This window comes from Pagrus pagrus (assembly GCF_965226575.1).
Source record: "Pagrus pagrus genome assembly, chromosome: 9".
NCBI lineage: Eukaryota > Metazoa > Chordata > Actinopteri > Spariformes > Sparidae > Pagrus > Pagrus pagrus.
This window is the reverse complement of record NC_140193.1, coordinates 3341835-3361826: the sequence shown is the minus strand read 5'-3', so window position 1 is coordinate 3361826 and position 19992 is coordinate 3341835. Positions and strand designations below refer to the sequence as shown.

At 44.7% G+C, this 19992-nt stretch overlaps 1 protein-coding gene across 1 annotated transcript in view; it reads right to left on the bottom strand.

The window, feature by feature from the left end:
- Positions 1–19992, bottom strand: part of gli2a (GLI family zinc finger 2a) — an 88038-nt gene that overhangs the window by 30067 nt on the left and 37979 nt on the right. The window contains exon 3 of the mRNA XM_084363025.1: positions 8902–9007. Coding sequence (XP_084219151.1) covers positions 8902–9007 — 106 coding nt within the window. The remainder of the gene's footprint in view (positions 1–8901; positions 9008–19992) is intronic.

Genomic DNA, 19992 nt, shown 5'->3' with positions numbered 1-19992 from the left:
GAGCAAATGCTTTAGATCTGACACTTTAGCAGCTCCATGGCGGCTGTGAACACACGAGTGTTTATATGTGTGGTTTTGACTCTTGGCAGCATTCACTGCATGCTGGGTACACAGCATGTATGTGTATGTGTGAGAAAAGGGCGTAAAGGAATAGATAATCTGAAAGTAAAGGCCGCAGCTAACGATTATTTTCATTGTGGATTATTTTTAATAGCTGTTTGGTCAGTAAAATGTTGAAAAATGTCCCAAAATGAAGCCTCAGATGTTTTTTTTGGTCCACAACCAAAAGATATTCAGTTTATCGTCATAGTGGAGGAAAGAAAACAGAAAGTCTTCACATTTAAGAAGCTGCAATTAAAGATTTTTGACTTTTTCTTAAGAAAAAATGACTCAAACTGAGTAAATCGCTTATCAAAATACTTGGAGATGAATTTAATAGATGACAACTGATCAATTAATCGATTAATGCCAGGATCACTCGAGCTATTACGATTCATTAAGGTTATTTATTTTCAAAATTAAATCGATAAAATGTCAAAAAATTGTCCCCAGATCTGAAATTGACGTCTTCAAATTGCTTCTTTTGTCCGACCAACAGTTTAAAACCCAAAGACTCTTCATTTACTGTCATAAACGATAAAGAAAAGCAGCAAATGTTCGACACTTCTGGCTCAAAAAAAAAAATGACTGAAATGATTTATTGTGTAACCAAATTGTGGGAGATTAATCCTCTTAATGGCTGCAGCTCCACATCTGAAAGGAATCAGTCAGCGTTGTCGAATCATTTGACTCTGATGATAAAATGAGTGCGACCAGGTCCAGGTTGTAGTTTCTGGCTCAGGCTATGAAAGGTGGGCCTGAGACCGAGCAAGAATACTTGGCAGAACCACCCCCCCTTCAGAGTTTCCCTGCTCAGTCTCTCATTCACTGTCTCTGTGTGGACGCCAACCTGCTCCGGGCCCTGGCCCTGCCCAACTCGGGCCGAGCCAACCAACCCAGAGCGTCGGCCCTCGCTCCATTTCCAGTAAGCGCCTGCAGACTGCTGGCCTTGTCCGAGGGCCAACTTTCTGCCGTCAGGCCCACTCTTCCCCTGCAAACGGCCATAAAGAGCCCTCTGTTCTGGGCGGGAGGGGAGAAGTGAGAAGAAACAGACGCTCCATACACAAAAACACGCTTCTCTCGGTCCGCCTCGAAAGCAGCATACAGAGAGCTTTGGCAGTGCCTGGTCAGATTAGTGCTTCACTGAGGGATACCTGGGTAAGCTGGCACTCGTGTTGGCTCTCTTTCTTATCAGACTCAAAGCTCCTCAAAGTAATCACACCCCCGGATTCCCACTGTGTCGCTGAAGCCTCAAGCTATCACACGATCTAGACTTTTATGTTTCCCCGTTTCTTTTTTCCCCTCCATCCTGAACTGATGGTGATTTAATAATGGATCACAACTGGTGCCGGATTTCATGTAAGTGTCGTGAAATTAGTGTACGGATCTAATGTTTTGTATCGTCATGCATTTTTATGCATTTGGCTCAATTCTGCTTCCAATTTTGACCATAGCCTCTCGTTTCAAGACCCTCATACATCATCACTTGTGCAAACGATGGCCTTGTGTTACTCTGGCGATTCTGATATTATCACAATTAATTTGCCATTTATCTGATGGAGATAGAAAAGCATGGACGCCGGCAATTCATTCACAACTTCATGCTATCAATCAAGTCAGAACACTGCTTCTTTTCCTGGCTTCTAGCGATGCTATGTAGGCTAACACCAGCAGCCCGAGCTCTGACCCTGCCAGTCTGCAGCCGAGCGGTACCAACTACAGCTTCACTGCTGGACTTTAGTTACATTTTGGGCATCGTATGCCATTTAAAGGGGGGGAACACAACATTTAAATACTGCAAAATGTGGAAAAGTCATGCACAAATCAGCAAGGACACCAAGTAAAAGTAGCCCTAAAGCTCCACCCTACTCTGGAATATTTTCACCTGTGGATTAATACACATTTGGTGCTCTGGGGAGTATTTTTGGCGGCAGGACGGCGTATGCAAGATCGAGTCAAAATAAACTTCACTGTTTGGTGTTTGTGTTCATAGAAATGTCGGTGCAACAGTGTAATAAAGCTCTATGGCACAGAGCGACGAGCCTGTTATAGTATAGTCTCATTGTATTTGTTTACCAGCCACAGACTTTGAAACAAATTAAAAAATACCTTCCCAATTAGTCTGATGAGGTTGCTGATAAGACCGCTGTGTTATGAGCGAAAATATATGATCAGAACTTCATGTGTGAACTCGCTTTGAAATAAATTAACTTCCATTGAAATCAACACGACCACTCTCCACGCCGCGTCTACCGAAACCATTTTGCAACATCTCACTTTAAAAAACCTACATCCATCAGCAAACATCAGCGTGTCGACACAGATCACTGCAGCCGCTGTAAATCACTCAAACCACCAGGAGTGTGTGTATGAGGCCGTGATAATAAGGCGAAATTTACTGCTGCTGCCTGTCAAGGAGGCTGCAAATAACAGTCCTGTTTGGCAGGTACCATTATTGAAGCCTTGTCGATCCACCCTCTTTCTGACAAGATGTTACTTGAAGTGTGTTTTCCAGAGGCTTGAACGGGGAAGCTCTTGGGAGAGCCATTTAAAGAAACCTCCATCATGCCTGAACACTACGGGTGGCTACTACAGTATGTTGAACCTAAGAAACGGTAAAAATACAGATCATAATTTCTTCACTCCTTCCAAATAAAAGTGCCAGAAGTTTGTCCGTGTAAAGGCTGACACTTGAGGAGAAATCTGGGCAGATGGAGGGACGGGAAGCCGTCACGAGTCAGTAGATGACATGCTTTCAGCGAGGTAATTGCTGTTTGTCTCTGTGTTCTGTACTGTGTGATTACATGCTCCTCTGTTGTTCCATTGTTAAAACTATGCTGTGAGAAAAAGTGATTTGGACATGGTACAGCTTGTTGAGCATATGAGTAACCCTGTGAGTAAGTGCATACCAGAGAGCATGTACATTAGATCGCTGGCGGGGGAAGATCGCAGCATGATTAGTAGTGAGATGAAGAAGAAATGGATTCCAGCCAAAGTTTTGGTTTATGGAGGATAATCAGCTCATGAAATGGACATTTGCCGTCCTAACATCTTTTTCAGGGGGTCCGTCAACGTTTTGAAAACCCAAACCGTCAATCAGGAAAGCTTTTTGTTGCATGATTTTTGTTTGTGTTTCCCTCTCAAGCTTTCCCACAAGGATTTCTGTAATAGTGTACAACAACAAGTGCAACAGCATGAATACCTTTGTGGAGAAACTATCCAAAAGTGTGCCAGTTTCTATAATTCATCATGACTTGTTCCCCTTGGACAGGTTTGAGGGACTCATACATCTCATACGTCTTGCTCTGTATCTCACATTCAGGCCTGTATCAAGCCTGACAATGGCAAGAAAAGTTGTTTCCTCGTTATTATTGGTTCTTAATTTTTGAGCTTGTAACTTCCTGGAACACAATAAAAATGTTGATGACTCATCTGGCAGCCGTTTTGCGTCCAATAAACACTCTTCTCCTCATTTTTACGATACTGCCATCGATGACAATAGCAACTGTTTCTTGGGGCCGTTCAAAAGCACAACTTTATAACTCTGTTCTCTGATTTGGATGAAACTGGATCATAATTTGTGTAGAAAACATTTTCTGTTTTTTTTCCTCTGATGTCTTTCAGCTGTTCTGCCCCTCAGCTCTGGAAAGATGGCTTCACTTCGTCATCTAACCAGCAGCCTCCCGGTGAACTCGGGAACGACAGAGGCCAGTTAAAGTGCCAAGGTGATTTATGGAGTTTCCCTGACTGACAGATACCCTTAGCTTTGCTGCTAAAGTAGCCACTAACTGCTGCTAAATATAGCTCCCGTAGCTAGTTAGCTGTCCTTTTTTGCTGACTCAGAAAAACCTGACAAGAAACCCACCACCTCGGTACTGCGTTCCCTCGTCGTCAAACTGGCGTCTGTCTTCTCAGAGGCTGTGTCGTCCCCCAACTGTGAGCTGCCTCAGAGATCCAACAATCTAGTTTTACTATAGTGTGAATTCTCAAAAGTTTGAACGGGTCTTTCTGCAAGCAACGACTTTGAAAATGATCTATCTTCACCGCCACGAGACGCTGCCCATGTAACCCGTTTTTCAAGGCGAGGCGTTAGAGCCACGCTCCAACTTCAAGCTCCCTTTCTGTCCGTCTGCCTGCCTCCGCTGCCCTCCTGGCTGACCAACAAGTCAGAATTTGCCTCTCTGGCATTTTCCCTACTGGCTCAGGGTGGGATGAATTATGATGTGACACACTCCCTTCTGTACTTCTGGGCAGCCGAGGCGATCAAGATAAATCACCACGCTGCCCCACAGGGGACGTGCTAAGATCCTGCCTTGGTTGTTTTTGGGGCCCTGATCAGGATGCTGAGGATTTGGACACAACTTGATACTGTACTGCCTGAGAAGCGAGGCCTGTGTACAAAGGAGGAGGCCCAGTAGAACTAAGTCACGACGATGGGATAATTTACTTAAATGAGACGGGATTTAACACAGGGTAATTATCCATTATTCGGCTCCCTCGCTGTCACATACCATTTAGTCCTTTTTCAGTGCAGGGAAAATTACGTTGAGACCGTGCGATAAAGCGTGAAACTTTCAGGCTATTGATTTGCAACTTTGCAGTCTTTTGATTGATGGCTCCCTTGTCTTCTCGGCGGCACATTCCTGGCCGTAACTCAGGGGAGCATCCAAATTCAAACATTAGCCGTGACGATGCGCCGGGGCTGGAGCCAACCGACAACAACACAAGATAACAACACGTCCGTCAAAACCGCTGACAACCAATGGGTCGGACCAGAGTCAAAATATGCCCCCCCCCCCTCTTTTACCTCCCACCTCCTCTCCCATCTCCCCACCCTTCTCCTTTCCATGTTAACCAAACCAAAACAATGAAGGGAAAAAAACAACATCAACCCAAATGGCTGATCTGTAAACTGTATTTAATCAACACATTCCGTGCTGTGTGGGGCTTCGGGCCTCGAACAGGCTGATTGCCTGCTGAGAGGGACCACATCTGTTTGTGTACAGGGGCGGTGTAAGCCACAGCTCTGCCACACAAAAACCTTGGACATATTTCAACTTTTCAGCGCTGCAATTTGCCCCCCGACTGCTTCCCAAAAAGCATAAATACGGGTTGTGGAATGAGCGGGGGATCTGTTTTTCTCATCCGTTGCGTTGTCGTTGAGGTTCTGGGAACGGAAGGCTGGATTTCGGATGCTAATTACCCGGTCAAACATGCTGGCACGCCGGCTGGCTTTCCTGGCTTGTGGGTGCGTACAGGCGATGCCCGACTCCACAATATGCAGCACATAAGTGCTGTCTTTAAGTCCAAGTTCTACTGTCACCCCACAAGAGGCTCTTCCTAATGTGCTCCAGTTCAAATATGGCATGTTTCTGCTCTCTGGAATGATAAATTCGTGAAAGGCAGTCAGACCTCAGCCGGAAGGATGCTACTTTTACCTCAGAAATGTGCTGAAAGATGGCGTATGCAATGATGCATGATGTACTCACACTGTGACCCTGGTAGTGCATATTCCTCTGATTCATTTCATGACTAAACTGTCCAACCAAACCTGTGCTGCCCAACAGTGAGCAACCGGATGTGGAAATCCAAGATAACCTCACCACAAGCTAAGAGACTGTGACAAGATGCTACATGCTCGTGTAGAAGCCACAAATCAGTATGACATCAGCTTTATTCTGAGAAAAACATGTTTAATTTGCTATGTAATGGAGAAGTACTACACTACCCACAATCCTCAAGTCTAACAGGGATGCTTCTGATCGATGGAGCTAGCTGTTAGCATAGAAATGTTAACCCCGCATCGGACACATTTTTTAAATCTATTACCAAGTACAACCAACACTTAGTGAGAAATCATTGAGAAAATGGGATGCAGCCAGTAGGAGGCTATGACAGCAAGCTGTTTTCTGCCTACATCCACATCTTTGCCTTTAGGCGGTGTTGGGCAGTATGTCGTAGACATGACATGACATCGTGTAAGCTTACTGAAGCCTGCAGAGGAGAGACACACTCTGTCTTACTTAAAAGGAAACTCCGACTTCACACATCATCGCCTGTTTACAGATCTTGAGAGTTGTACAAAGCCCTCTGTGGCTTTTTGTTTGAGCTGCACATATGTTTGAAAAAGAAAAAAAATATGCTGTGGTGCAAGGCGAGCTTACCAGAGCTCTGCAGACTCATTTTTGGGGGTGGTTTGAGGCTACGTTAGCCACTACTAGCATACCAGAACCAAACTCTGGACCTGTTGGTGGTCACGTTTAGATTTTAGGCAGCCAACTTCGTCGGGCCGTCGAATTGAAGTTACGAGACATCGACATTTGGTCGACTTGCCAATTAACAACTGCTCCTCATACAGTTTTTTTTCCACTGTAATTCGCGTGCACGTCTGCAAGACATTTCTCTGCTGTTGGGCAGAATATTGCATTAAATTACACAGACAGGAACTTCGGTTCTGCTGCATCGATTTTGATCCTTTTCATTAAAGTGTCCGTGGTCAGTCTGTGGAGTAGTTTCCAGTCTGCCAAGGAAAAAAACACAACTTAAACTTTTTGTACTTCAGCTTAATTAAACAGCCTATATTGACAAGAAACTCCTGCGCACATGTGCCCAGTCTGTTCTCTTACTGTCAGACAGGGAGCGAGGCAGATAATAAAGCAGCGAGGAACTGCAGGATCTACATTATGACAGCTGTGACAGACTGACCTGCAGCCCTCATTATGTTACATGCAAACAGTGATGACAGGCGCTCCACATAGCACGATCCTGCAGACAGGAAGTACAACCCTGACAAACAGCGACCGGCCTCTGACGAAGTGCTGCCACCAAGCGCCCTGCGCCGACACCCTGCTCCGTTTCCCCGGGACGACACTCACGTAATTAGGTGAATTTGGCGCATGCTGCGGAGAAGACAGCTATATCAAGGTGTTGATGAATTAGTGGGAGCACCCTGTCAGAGTCACATCACATTAATCAAAACAAGCCGGGTGCACGGCCACACTTTCCCCCCCTCGCTCCTCTCCCTCGCTTTGCAGGTGATGAATAGCTCTGCCTCCGCTGTGTATCACCTGATCTTGCTGAATTTAAATGTAACAGCACAGTTCTCACAAAACCTCTATTGATCTTACTCCTGGGTTCCCTTTTCTGGATTCGAATATTTTAGATAAGCGTAAGAAGGCCCGGCGGTGTGAGGAAGGCCAGACTTTTATGGTAATGCCACATTAATAAAGTCAGAAAATAGATTAGTGTTTCTTTGTAGGTCAGCTTAGGACACAAGTTTGAAAAAGAAAAGCACAGAACTGGACCGCCAACCTATTTATCCTAACAAATATACTGCGAGTTCATCTTTTTTAAAATGTAGTGAAGCATCTATGTGCTTCTTACAACACCGTCTTTTCTCTCAGCGAGGTTGTTTCACTGGAGACGAGGTTTCTTGGCAGAGCTCCTCATTTCAGCGTTAGGAGACGAGATAGGAGAGGAAATGTTAACGGTCTGTTGTATTGTGCTAATGTGGCTTGTCTCTCTTCATCTCCGTCTCCCTCTCGCTCTGTGGATCTCGTCTGGCTTTGATGTATTCGAACTTGGCTCCGTCGCTGAAAGCTCAGAGAGAGGGCTCGTCTTTCTCCAGCTCCAATAAAAAGGAAGGAGTCGTAAGCGAACTCTCAGAGAGAGAAAGCGATAAGAAGTGACAGCTGACCTTCACAGACCGCGTCGAGCCACCTCTGCTTTTCATACATTATTTACAGACAGTATCTCCAAACTTGAAGTGGAATTGTAGACTGTCTTACAGCCTTTTATAGTCATTTCAAGTCAAAATATTTAATAAATAGAGTCATTTTTTTATTGGAACAAGGATTCAAAACAGCTTAATAAACGCAACAAAACCAAATATTATTATTTGATTTGATTGTGAAGGTCTTATCTCTGTGGTGTTCGGGTCTAATCTGAGCTGGCAGAGAATATTAAAGAATCTAAGTGGATAAAATCTAACTCAAACTGTATCTGAGTTGAGGTTTGATCCCAGGATGTTTAACTGCTACATGCCAGATTATTAAAAACGAACACTCCCTGTGGGTCAGACAGGACCTTATGTTTCATGTTGTAATGATTGGGTTTGCTTTTCGACTTGTTTTGTTTGGATATGAATGGATAGCAATTGTTTTTTGAGTGTTTCAGGGGGAATTTAAAAAAAATTGACCCCCTGTTCTGGCACAATATGATGGTTTATCACCAAGTGATGCAACAAGTGGTCCGTCCAGAAAAATGACTATATAGGTCGACTATGAAAAGAGCTTGTTACGACCCACATTTACAGTTTTTGTTAGGTGGCGACCTCTAGTGGCTGTAGTTATTGTTACAGCTGCAAAGGAGGAAGTCAGGCGAAGTAGGACTTTCAACCAGGAGACCAGTGAAATCTTTAAATATACTATCGTAGTTATATCGTGAGTTACTTATGTGACGGACATATGTTTTGTAAACTATAGTTACAGAAGGAACCAGTTATTTTAACCCAAACCACAATGTTCTCCTGAACCCAACCAAACTGAAACGGGACGACGAAGGTCTGGCATGCATGTAGCTGGTACGCTGCAACAGCCATGTTGTTTTGGGAGTCACTTGCCATCGTAGCTTTGGAAACTTTGGGTTCTCCACCAGAATTTAATATGAATTTCTGTGGATTTTGAAAAAATGTTTGGTTGCACAGCAGGGTTTGGTAATGACCGGCCCAACTGCGGTTCCCTGTGTTGTTGGGGAAGATATTTTTTAATTTCAGAATAACCAGTGATGTCTGATGACACTTACCCATGCATGGCGTGGAGTGGGTGCGGCTCATAATGGTATCGCCCCTCGTGGTGTCTCATGTCGATGGGGATGGGCGTGTGAAACGTGGGGAAGAGGTGGTGGGCGCCTGCGAGTGCAAAAGAAGAGAGACAAGGTCAGAAAATAAGCAAGAAACAAAGCAAAAGATGAGACATTCCTTAAAGCTGTACTAAAATAATGTCCGAGGCTGAATTACAGTTCCTGACTAGTGCCTTGAACGCAGCATGAGACTCAACTGTACCATTTTACAGTTCCCGTAATCCAGCAGTAATTGAAACCTTCCACACTGTCTGTGGCTTTTGCCCCGAGAGCTGTACGTTCATTAATGGCTCCCTCTATCCGACGAGACCAAAGCAGAGTTTACACAACAATGAATGTGTTTTTATGTGTCAGACAAAGAATGCACGAATCCGCCATTTCCTGCCATAAATGGTCTGATGGCTCGAGGGAAGTCTCATTAAGACAACACAGCCGATCTTCATTAATTGCTGTCATTACAACCGCTGAGTAGACATTATTGTAGGAGGAGGAGAGCTTTAATCATACACAGGAAGCCGGCTAATTCTCTGTGCAGTTTTGCATGTTGGACGGAGGGAAATAAACCAAAAACAGAAAAACCCCCAAAATGACTTTGAAACAATCCTGAGTGCACACTTAGTTGTCAGAGACGGAGAGCAAAGAGCGATGCAAATCCCCTGGGTTGATCCCTGGTTGCTATTAGGATTCTCAGGCTGTACGGTCGAGTAAACCCGGGATGACCCGAGAGCGCAGACCACCGGGGTTAAAGGTCGAAGCTCAGAGAGAGCAGATCGTTATCTCTATCGGAGAGGGGACCACTGGGACGGGGTGATAACGACGTTTTTTAAGCACCAGTGTGATGCCAATATACAATGAGTATGTTTAAAGGGCAACTCCACCAATTTTACACATTAAAGTGTGTTTGAAAGGTAAAATAAAGCCTTTTGTGGCTCCAGAGGCAGCTGAATATGATATGGTACATTGCCTCCAGTGATGTCACTCAGTAGCTGAGTTGTATTGTGGGTAATGTAGGCTGTGAAAAGGAGGAAGGTTCTGGTTCTGCTGTATCAATTTTGATCATTTGTCTTTAAACTCTTCATAATGAGTTCAACAGTGTTATGGGAGTGCAATGCTAAAGCAATGGACTTTTTTTTTTTACCCACGATGCAACTGAAAACACAGTGATGTGTGAATTTATTAGATTTCCCCTTTAAGAGAAATACTAGTTTCAGTCATCAATTCCACTTTACAGTTTTCTTTTGATCGCTGTTAAGCTGCTGTCAATGAAACCCAACACTTCCTGCTAATTTTTCACATTAAAATCCTGCAAGGAAAGGGATTCATTATGCTCGTTCAGCCACTGGACAGCTTTTAATGTGAAACATCTGTACAGGAAGTGTTATGTTTCGACGATAGTAGTTTTACAGACAAAACAAAACAAAACAAAACAAAACAAAACAAAACAAAACAAATGAATTTTAAAAATCAAAATATTTTGTGAAGGGAGTGTAGATGATACTTAATTTATCAAATTTATTGAATTCATAATATATCTGGAGAAGAGGAGAAATTAGATCTAAAACCCTAAAAAATTAAACGTAATTGCCTGGTTTTCTGCCACTGAGCTGAGTATCTCTTATCTGCTGGCTGCTTTTCTACATTAAAATCTATCTTTGGTCTATCTCCTACATTTTATCTTTGAATCCAGTACATTTGCATTTAAAGTGCAGTGTGTCTGGCTTTTCTTGTCAAAGTTTACATTTTTGAACACCTTCCTGTTGGAGCCTCGGGCGTTCTGACAGTGAAAACAGGGTGTAACAGGACTCTGTGCCTGCGGGCTACAGCAGAATGCTGCATGTTGTTTTTAGGTGATGCCAGTTACAAAGACAGACATTACTGCTACTTAACCCCTGATTGGGCCTTTTGTTGCTGTGACTGAGGTAATCATCGTGACGTTGCACCATCTTGTTCTTTGTTAATTCTGCTGGGATTACACACGACGGGGAGAGGAGCGTTTCACCCGAGGGCAGCTCTGAACTGTGAAACATTTGACTGCTGAGGAATTTAAGAACAATGATTGTTTTCCTTTTTTGAAAACGGCAGGGCCTCCATTACTGATGCGTCGCCATGATGACACATGAAATCAGTTGTTACGTTACGTTATTAGACGAAAAAACAGCACATTGTCAGTTTACTTTGCTTTTTTTTTACGTCTGTTTCAGCTGTTTTGCTGATCTGTTACAACCACAATCAATCCAATCCATTTTCTTGATTTTCTTCTGCCAATAAAAAATCAAGACTGGCGTCCCGCTGACAGTAAACAACCGTCATCTTGAAAGTGATCGCGCTTGTTGCTTTCCTCTTCTTCCTCTGTGAGGTTTTACGGCCGCTGTGGCAGTTAACGACCGCACTAAAAGTAGGAATACTGAATACAACACGTGGTTTCTCAAACTTACGTTCACTTTTTTCATTGAACTTATTATAGTACAGTTATTTAAGTTAAATTTTACATTAAAGTCCCCCTCAAGGTTTCTGTGAAACACTGGATTAAGATATGAATTTTGTGCAGTTGGTGAATTCCTGTCTCGTGAAGCAAAACATAAAAGTTGTGCCAAAAACAGTCACAACACTTTCCTGAAAAGTCTTGGCTAATGTCTGCCTTTATTCAGATTAGAGAAAAAAAAAGAAAGTGTCTAATAAAGTAAAAAACACCTGACTTTTAAAAGTTAATCTTGATTAGGACGGCAGATTTGCATTGCAGTAAAATTAATGAATACCCTGATTTTTATCCAAGTGAAATGAAGTGAACACGTTCCACCACACACACACACACACACACACACACACACACACACACACACACACACACACACACACACACACACAGAGTAGTTAAAATTGTCTGTGGATCCAAAGTGAGTTGTAAAAACCCGTCTGGTGTCTCCTCTCGTCGTTGTGTTTCTATCAAGATCTCCGGCCGCTGGATCTCAGCCAGCGAAACCTCCCTTTGCCTTTGTGCGTGAGACAGGCGGCCAATTCCGAGTCAACTTGTGTGTTACAAAGCCAAAAGAGGCACCCAGTAAATGAGCGAGAGGGAGTGAGAGCTGGGAAAAGGAGTTTGAGCTTTGTTTCACAAGTGGAGCCAGAAGTTCGGTCTTTGTCTGAGAGGTGCCCCCTGCTTGTGCTGCCTGGCACATCTCCGGTTGGGGGTTGGGGAGGGCACGGGACGAGGAGACGGGACTTTGATGGACAGCCAGCTTGTGCTGGAGTCAGAGCAGCACAGGAGCTGCTTTTGGACCAGTCGGAGAGTTTATCAATTAAACCGTCAAACCAGGACGGTTTTGTTTCATCTTTACGTCGCTTCGCGTAGCTTATATGAATGTGTGCCTTCCCAGGAACGAGTGGCAGATGCAAAAGCATTCATGACTGGTCTTAAATTTCCATCGGTCCATTAAAGAGAACACAAACACCGAAATAAACACATCCAAACAGAAACCCCAGAGGCTGATCCCCCCCCTCCGTCCCACCTCCTCCCTCTCCCTGCTTGGAGCTGCTGGATGTGGGGGCGATAAGGGCTGAACAGGCCCTTCCATCACCCAGACAGCTGCATTGTTCCCCGGGCTGCAGGGACAACTACGGACAGGTACGTGGTCGGGACAATTCACACGCCTCAGTTTCTTGATTTACCGCCATCCTGAGTCCTTTGGGTGTGTCGGCATGCAGGGTTACTCCACCCTGGGCCTCGACTCGTACTGTATATCCCAAACAGAGACTGACGTTAGAACAACTTGCCTCAACTTTTACAACTATGTGACTTTGAGTATAAAATGGTCACCTTGCTTTTCATGCTTGTAAAGTCACTTGTTGTGTCTGAGATATACTTGCTTTTTATCCATTTTCACAAATCTCCATATTTTAGAGGCTAAAAACAGCTTTTTTTTGTTCATTTTTGCCTGAAAAGTGACTTTAACGATTACATATCAAACAATATCATAACCATGATGTCTCAATTTGGGTTTTTTTTATTCTTTCCTGTTACGGTCACCTAAAATACAGACGGTACACTAAAGTTAGGATGACAACAAACAGAATTAGTTACCTAAGAAAGGACACTAACTCAGAGAGGTCATCGTGTAATCTATTAGTCTCATTAGTCCGTTTAGTAAATCTTGGAAAAAGCTCAAAACGCAGTGAAGTGCAGCGTGCACTGAGGGGCTTTTGTGTCGGTGTAATCTAATATCATAAATCAATCCAGCCCACAGGAACCTTTAACTGGTTGTTTTCAGGCACCATATCAGCTCTGATCTCTCATAACGTGTTTGTTTTAAGACTCAACATATCTTTGCCCCGCTCGCCCCCATAATGAGGCTCCAGACGTGCCAAACATCCTGCCAAGCAGCAGGGTTAGAGCCCCGCGTCTTCTCCTGCTCTCCCCTTTTTAGTTTGCATCTTAAAGCCCCGGGTTTGATCTCTCACTAAAGACAATGCCAGGTGTTCGATGTTAACAAAGGCCCCTCCGAGTCTCATGACTCAGAGAGAGAGAGAGAGACGAAGGAAAAAAAAAAGCACTCTCTCATTATGTCCAAATGAAGCCCCGGACCAGGACCACGCTGAAGTGGAGAGTGGAGTGGGCTCATGTCTTCGAGGAAGTACTCAACGATAATAATAATGCCCTGAGAGGCCGGGGCCAGGCCAGGAATAATTTCGGGAAAAAAAAAAAAGCCTTTGTCGTGCTTTGAGAGAAAAGGCCGAGAGAGGAAGGCACAGAGAGAGAGAGAGTAAGAGAGAGAGAGAGAAGTGAAGAGCAGAGGAGGAGGACGAGGAGAGGTGGGGGTGCTCAATTCAGACAGGAAATTCCAGCAGAAAAAGTTGGCCCGCGTCCTAACTACACAGCGCTGTGCCAACGGCTATACACAAATGCTCATGAGCATGCATACACACTCGCACACACACACACACACACACACACACACACACACTCACAATTACACACACAGACACTGATTTGTTCTGCAGTTTCACTCTCGGTAAGCAATCATCAAGAGCGACTGAGACAAACACAAACGTGCTACTTTGAGGTTGAACAGAAATGCCTTTCTTAAACACACACACGCACACAAAACACACTACGGCGAGTGTTATGCTCCAAGGTTAATAAAAAGTGTATGTTTAGCCTAATCCGGGAATCCTGCGCTACACACACAACATGAGACCTGCAGGTTTAGTTTTGCAAGACGTCGCTTCCTCCAGGGCAGTACATGGGCGAGTGATGGCGACAGAGGGATTACGGGCTTACAGGAGAGCACGGCACCGCTGCCATGTATGAAAGGAAGTCTTAACAGAGTGGCTCTTTACTTTTAACAGCCCTCAGGGAGCGTAAAATGATACCTTTTTTATTGATAGTGGGATTTTGGGCCGAAGGTAAGTGGATTAGGCCATCGGTCTCCGTGGTGACACAAGATGGGTCCAGCGGAAATTCATTAGTCCCTGTGAACTGGAGCGAAGTCTGCGTTTGTTAGGACGTACACACATCAAACACTCGCTCCCCGGAGACTCACACAGTTGTTTTCCAGAGGTTTTGGGTCAGCGCTGTAAAGAGACCGCGGTGCGGGAGCTGTGGGGCTGAGTTTATAGCACAGATATGTGCTGATGTACATACATGCGACTGTAAAACACCAAAAACTGACATTGGATGCTCAGATTAGCAGTTGTGTCGCTTTGTTTCAGCCAGAGGTGCCCGAACCTTTTCCCTCGGAGGCCCAAAACTGAAAGCTACTGGTGGGCCATGAGCCGAAAGCAAAATACTGATAATAATAATCTGAGCCCAGTGGGCTGAGTGACACTTCACAGGAAGTCAGTTAATTAAGGGAACTTGGGATCCTTTTACCATTTTGCATCCTAACAACACAAGACAGAAGGTGTTTGCATTTGGCCCATGGCCCGGTGTTGTTCTCTTTTCAGCTCTGGCCTCCAATATGTTCACCAGACAGACAGTCACCGCCTTTGTCTGCCTGCTGTTTGAGTGTAAACTGAGTAAACAGTGATTTAAAATCAAGGTTGAACCAAAGATGTGGCCTTTTTAATCCAAAGCAAGAAGCTGAGAGATGTTAAACGAGAAAATTTCAAACGATAACCGCTTTTTTTTGTGGTGGTTTTATGATGAACTGTGTGGATGTGAGTGTGAGATCACAATCTGAACAGGTGGGTTAGTGTTTACGAGGGCCTCGTGCCTGTGTTGACATCTCGTTACCACGACGCCCTCATCCGTCCCCTCAGATGTGTTGTGTCATCTCACGGGGGCTGTTGTGTAGCTGCCTCCATTTTTCTGTCCCCGCTCAGACCCAGCTGGACTCTCCCCCTCTGCGATCAGTCTCTGTCAGATCTGTACGAGCGCCTCGGCCAATCACTCCTCAGTCTCAGAGTCAACCCCGCGAACCCACCGCGAGCATGATCCATCACCGGGGCCACGAGGCGCTGCACCGCCTCTCCTAATTGTTCTAAAGTCTGAGTGCTACCACGACCTTATCTCACCTGGGTTGCCATTAGCTGGTGGTGCTAACGTCCATTCAGTGTGAAATAGGTACCAGGGGAAGCAGTGAGGCACGGGGAGAGTCTTGCTTTTGTGATTTGTCTTTAAAATTCATAATTTCTGAGGTTATAGTTTTTTTGTCTAAAAGCTTAACAACAAAATCTAATGATCTCAGCTGACTGATTGTTATGATTTTAGTCAGGTCTCAGAGTTACAAGAAGCGTTGGTATAATCACTGGTGTCCAGCAGCAGCGCCGGGGGATCACATCCTAACGACCGCCATGCATCACCCGGCCTGAGCGTTAGCATTTAGCAGGGCTGGCTGTGTGATGTTAGCATACAGGTAGCGGGGCTTTAGCGAGCCTCTCCCTGTGGCAGGCGGCGGACCTCTCTGTGAAGACTGATGAGGTGTCAGGATAATCAGCTTCCCGTGCAGACTCCTGATTTATCGCCCGGCCTCTTTAGAGCACAGGTGTAGACCTGATCGAGTAATTAATGCATTGTGTTTGTTTCTTGTTGCCGGGATGGTAAGAATAAACTTGAGGCCGATTCAGTTCACACAAAAATGAAAATTCGGTCATTATCACTCACCCCGCTGCAGAGGGAAAGTTAGGAGAAGTTTTATAGCACGGAGGAGATGATGACTGCCTTTCCATTTTTGTGTGAACACTTCCTTTAAGTGGAACGATACTATTGAGTTTTCTCTGTGATTTTGTAGAGTTCATCTGTGACTTCATCAATCTGTTCCACATTCTCTCAGCGCAGCATTAGCTTGCCAGTTTCCGGCAAGTGTAAACGCACCAATCAAGCCAAATCACTTCAAACGGCGGGAACTCAGAGCCTTCCTCTGTCTCTCGCGCGCCCTTTAACCTCTCAGACACAGCTGACGGAGAAGCTGCCAGTTCACACAAAGAGAGTCCTCAGCGCCCTATGACGACATCCTCAACGCAAGCTCAGCACTCCCCCCCCCCCACCTCCCAGACTTGTAAGCAGGGCTTTCTTCTTTAACCGAAAGAAGGGAAAGGCAGAGGAAATACCCCCCAAAAAAGCACACAATGTGTGGGAGAAGGAGGCAGTGAACATCAATCTAAAGGCTGGGGGTCAGCCTGAGGTGAGGCGCCCCCCGGGGAGACTGCTCTCCAGGCCCAGGCGGGAGGCTGGGGAGGATCTCCTAGACGGACCTGGCCTGGTCTCCATCAAACCGCCGCACTGAACCCGTTAGATGTGTCTCAGTGAAGACACCGTCAACAAACGTGGACTAAATGCTTCTTGAGGGACCTTTAGGATAATTAATGTCCCTAAAAATGTTTATCGGCGTGGAGGTTTGATTAAATAAACAACCGATATCCATTAGTTCCACCGTGACATTAATAGCAAGCAAAGTTTACAGCAGCGCTAGAAAACATGTGGCCCGTTTCAGACTTAACTGCAGGACGCCGAGAACATCCCTCTACTTTCCCTTCATCTGTGTTTGCATTACAAAGCACACCGACTCTTAGTATTTTAAAGGTCCGCTGACAGGTGAGAATAAACTGTCAAAAACATTCGGTCCACCATATTGTGGGATCTCTTCGTCGTACTCTGTGTAATGTACCGTCTGAGATAAGACTTCCATTTGTTTATATTCAGGAACAGTTGAATCAAAGGTCGACTCTCACTAAATTACTGTAAACTTCCTCTGAGTGTTATTGAAGCTCAGTTAAGGGCTGAGAGAGATTTTCTGAAGACTCAGCCGACTGTTGGTGGCGTTCATAACACAGGGCAGAGCATCTTAAGTGCAGGCCCCCGCGCTCTCAGGTCATCTATCCAGATAAGATAAAACGCTAAGACGGGGCTGTTTATACACACACACACACACACACACACACACACACACACACACACACACACACACACACACACACACACACACACAGCAGCGGGGTCTTACAAACCCCCTTCTGGTCTGGCCTCTTTCTTCAGGGCAGGATTCAGCGTGGAAACCATCTCACTCTGGGAATTTGTTTTAAAGCACTAACAAGAAACAGCTGTGAAGCAGGTCAGAGGGCCTCCGACCAACTGGTCCGCCCCCGGTCTGATAGTGCCGCCCTGCTCTTTTTCTGTAAGTGTGGTGACCCTAATTTTAGGGTCTGTGTTCTGCAAGAGAAAGATGGAGCGGATGTTTGTGCGATATTCAATAAGTTTGCATGAATATCGCTGTAACAGCGGTGTGTCTCGGCTGGCTCGCTGTTACACTGCATGCTGCTCTGGATAGCATTATCAGCCAAACACGAACACAACATCTTGTGAAAAGGTGTCTTGAATTTACCGTTTCTTGACACTCTAGAGCGATCTGTCTTTAAATAGAGCGGCAGTTTTAGACCAGAGATTAAAGAAAACCACAGACTGAAACACCTGAGAGTGTTTTTAAAAGGTAACACAGGTGTTAAGACTAAATTATCTTTGAATACAAGTGTGAAGATCCATGCACAATGCCGAGAAAAAAGACTACATTGATACACCATAATCCTAACTATGACATGAGGCTCTTCAATGCAGCATCCTGGTTATTTTATACAGAATCGGTGACGTATAATGCAAACTAAGATACCGTTCTTTACATACAATAACTTACAAACGTGACATAATTCAAGGGAAAAACAAATCACTCTTGACTCTTGGTCACAAAGGTCCAGATCCAGATCCAACCACTCAGACCAACTGCTGACTCTGACCTCTCTCGCTCTTCATATTACTGCACTGGAGGGGCAGTTTGACAAGTGATGCTACAGTGTCAAACTTAAGAAGTGAAGGGCCGCTGACCAGGCTGCTGTGTTTGGAGCAATGGGAGTGAGAACGGGCTGGAAAAACAATCAATAAGATATGCCTGGCTTCAGAGTAGAGCAAAGGATGAAGTGAAGTGAGTGGGTTGAGGAAAGACGAAAAGGAAACAGGAAGAAGAAGAGGACATGGAGCCAACAGTGGCATGAATTATGATGGCCACAACCTCTGAGATCTGTCAGGTCACAAAACATGTGATTTTAATGTTTCTCTGCCTCGTCCTTCAGGTAGAGTGCATCCTTTCTGCACAAAATTAAATTAAGCTTATTATTCTTAAATATAAAACTGCATTAAATCCCTTTCTATGTCAGTGTTAAATGGCATTAATCAGTGGTTCATTCATTACCAGGTCAGATCCGTCTCTCTCCCTGCAGCGCTGTGAAAGCAGCCTGGAGGGCAGCTGATCTGTTTACTTTGCCTTAATGCAAGTATGGAAGTCAAATAAACACGGGGCCCTCTGAGTAACACATGTCGCTTTCATCAGTCCCTCGCTGGCAATAAGGTCGAACCGTTTACAAAGGAGAGGGATTTGTGACATTGAAAGAGAAAAGGAGTTTTCTCTCTGTTAGTCTACACGTCTGTCTTCATTACGATGCAGCGAACAGAAACACCGTCGGGCCGAGTGGTGGAAAGCTCGAGTTGGAGAGGAAATGGCAAACACAGAAAAACAGTTATCTGTGCACAAATCAAAGAGTTTGTTTTTCTGCAAAAATCCTGTGCATCTTCAGCCAGCGTGTGCTCAGGTGTGCACATGACTGCTGTGTGAACGAGGCTCCTGACGGTTGACAGCGGGGCGGCTGAAGCCTATGAAAGGCTCCAGAGACGAGAGCGAGTGGCCGGGACATTACTCAGCAACAACAAACAACAGCCCTCAAGATAAGGATTCATTTGTCACCAGAGCCGCGCTGACAAACAGCACGCATTGTGTGATAAAATTAGCCGACACGCCGCTTCCCTTGTGTGACACGGAGAGCGTCGAGTCACCTCGGAGGGTGAGCCAGCGGGGGAATCTCCTTCATCTGACAAACACTATAATGGATACAGTCAGGAAGGGCTCTCCATCATGAGGAAGCTGCTCTGCGGTTTTGTAATGTAACTTTTACTCATAAGGTTTTTTGCTATCTGGATAAATTACATCATGAATAAGACAGAAAATAAAGGATGTTTTGCAGTAAAATACACTGCGACTTTAACAGTTATTAATCACCAGAAGCATCTTTTTGTTTTTTCCTTTTTTTTGCATTATAATCTCTAAAAAATAAATATTGGACAATATGCCGATAACTATAATATTACTACAATACTACAATATTTAAGTCCAGTTGTTGGTGTGTCTGTCACAGTCCACCTCAGTCACTGGTTAACATTTGAACATTTTAACATTCATACAAGCTCCTCCTCACTCACAACTTTACCCCTGTAGCATCAGTTTTGCACATGAAGGGCTTTGCAGTCAAGTTAACAAAAATACGTAAGACACAAAGTCAAGTTAGACTTAGAAAAGAGAAGCCTGCTGACAAACAGGTCACATATAATGACTTTTAGATTGTTATTAATGTCAAACGGTGGTGGTTTGGTTGAGTTTATCTGACTCTCTCCTAAAAGGGACAGACAACCGAATGAATCGCACCATAACTTGAGTAAAATTAAGGATTTCTCTGGGTTGGATCACATGTTTGTTAAGAGGGTGTAAGTCCAAGCAGAAA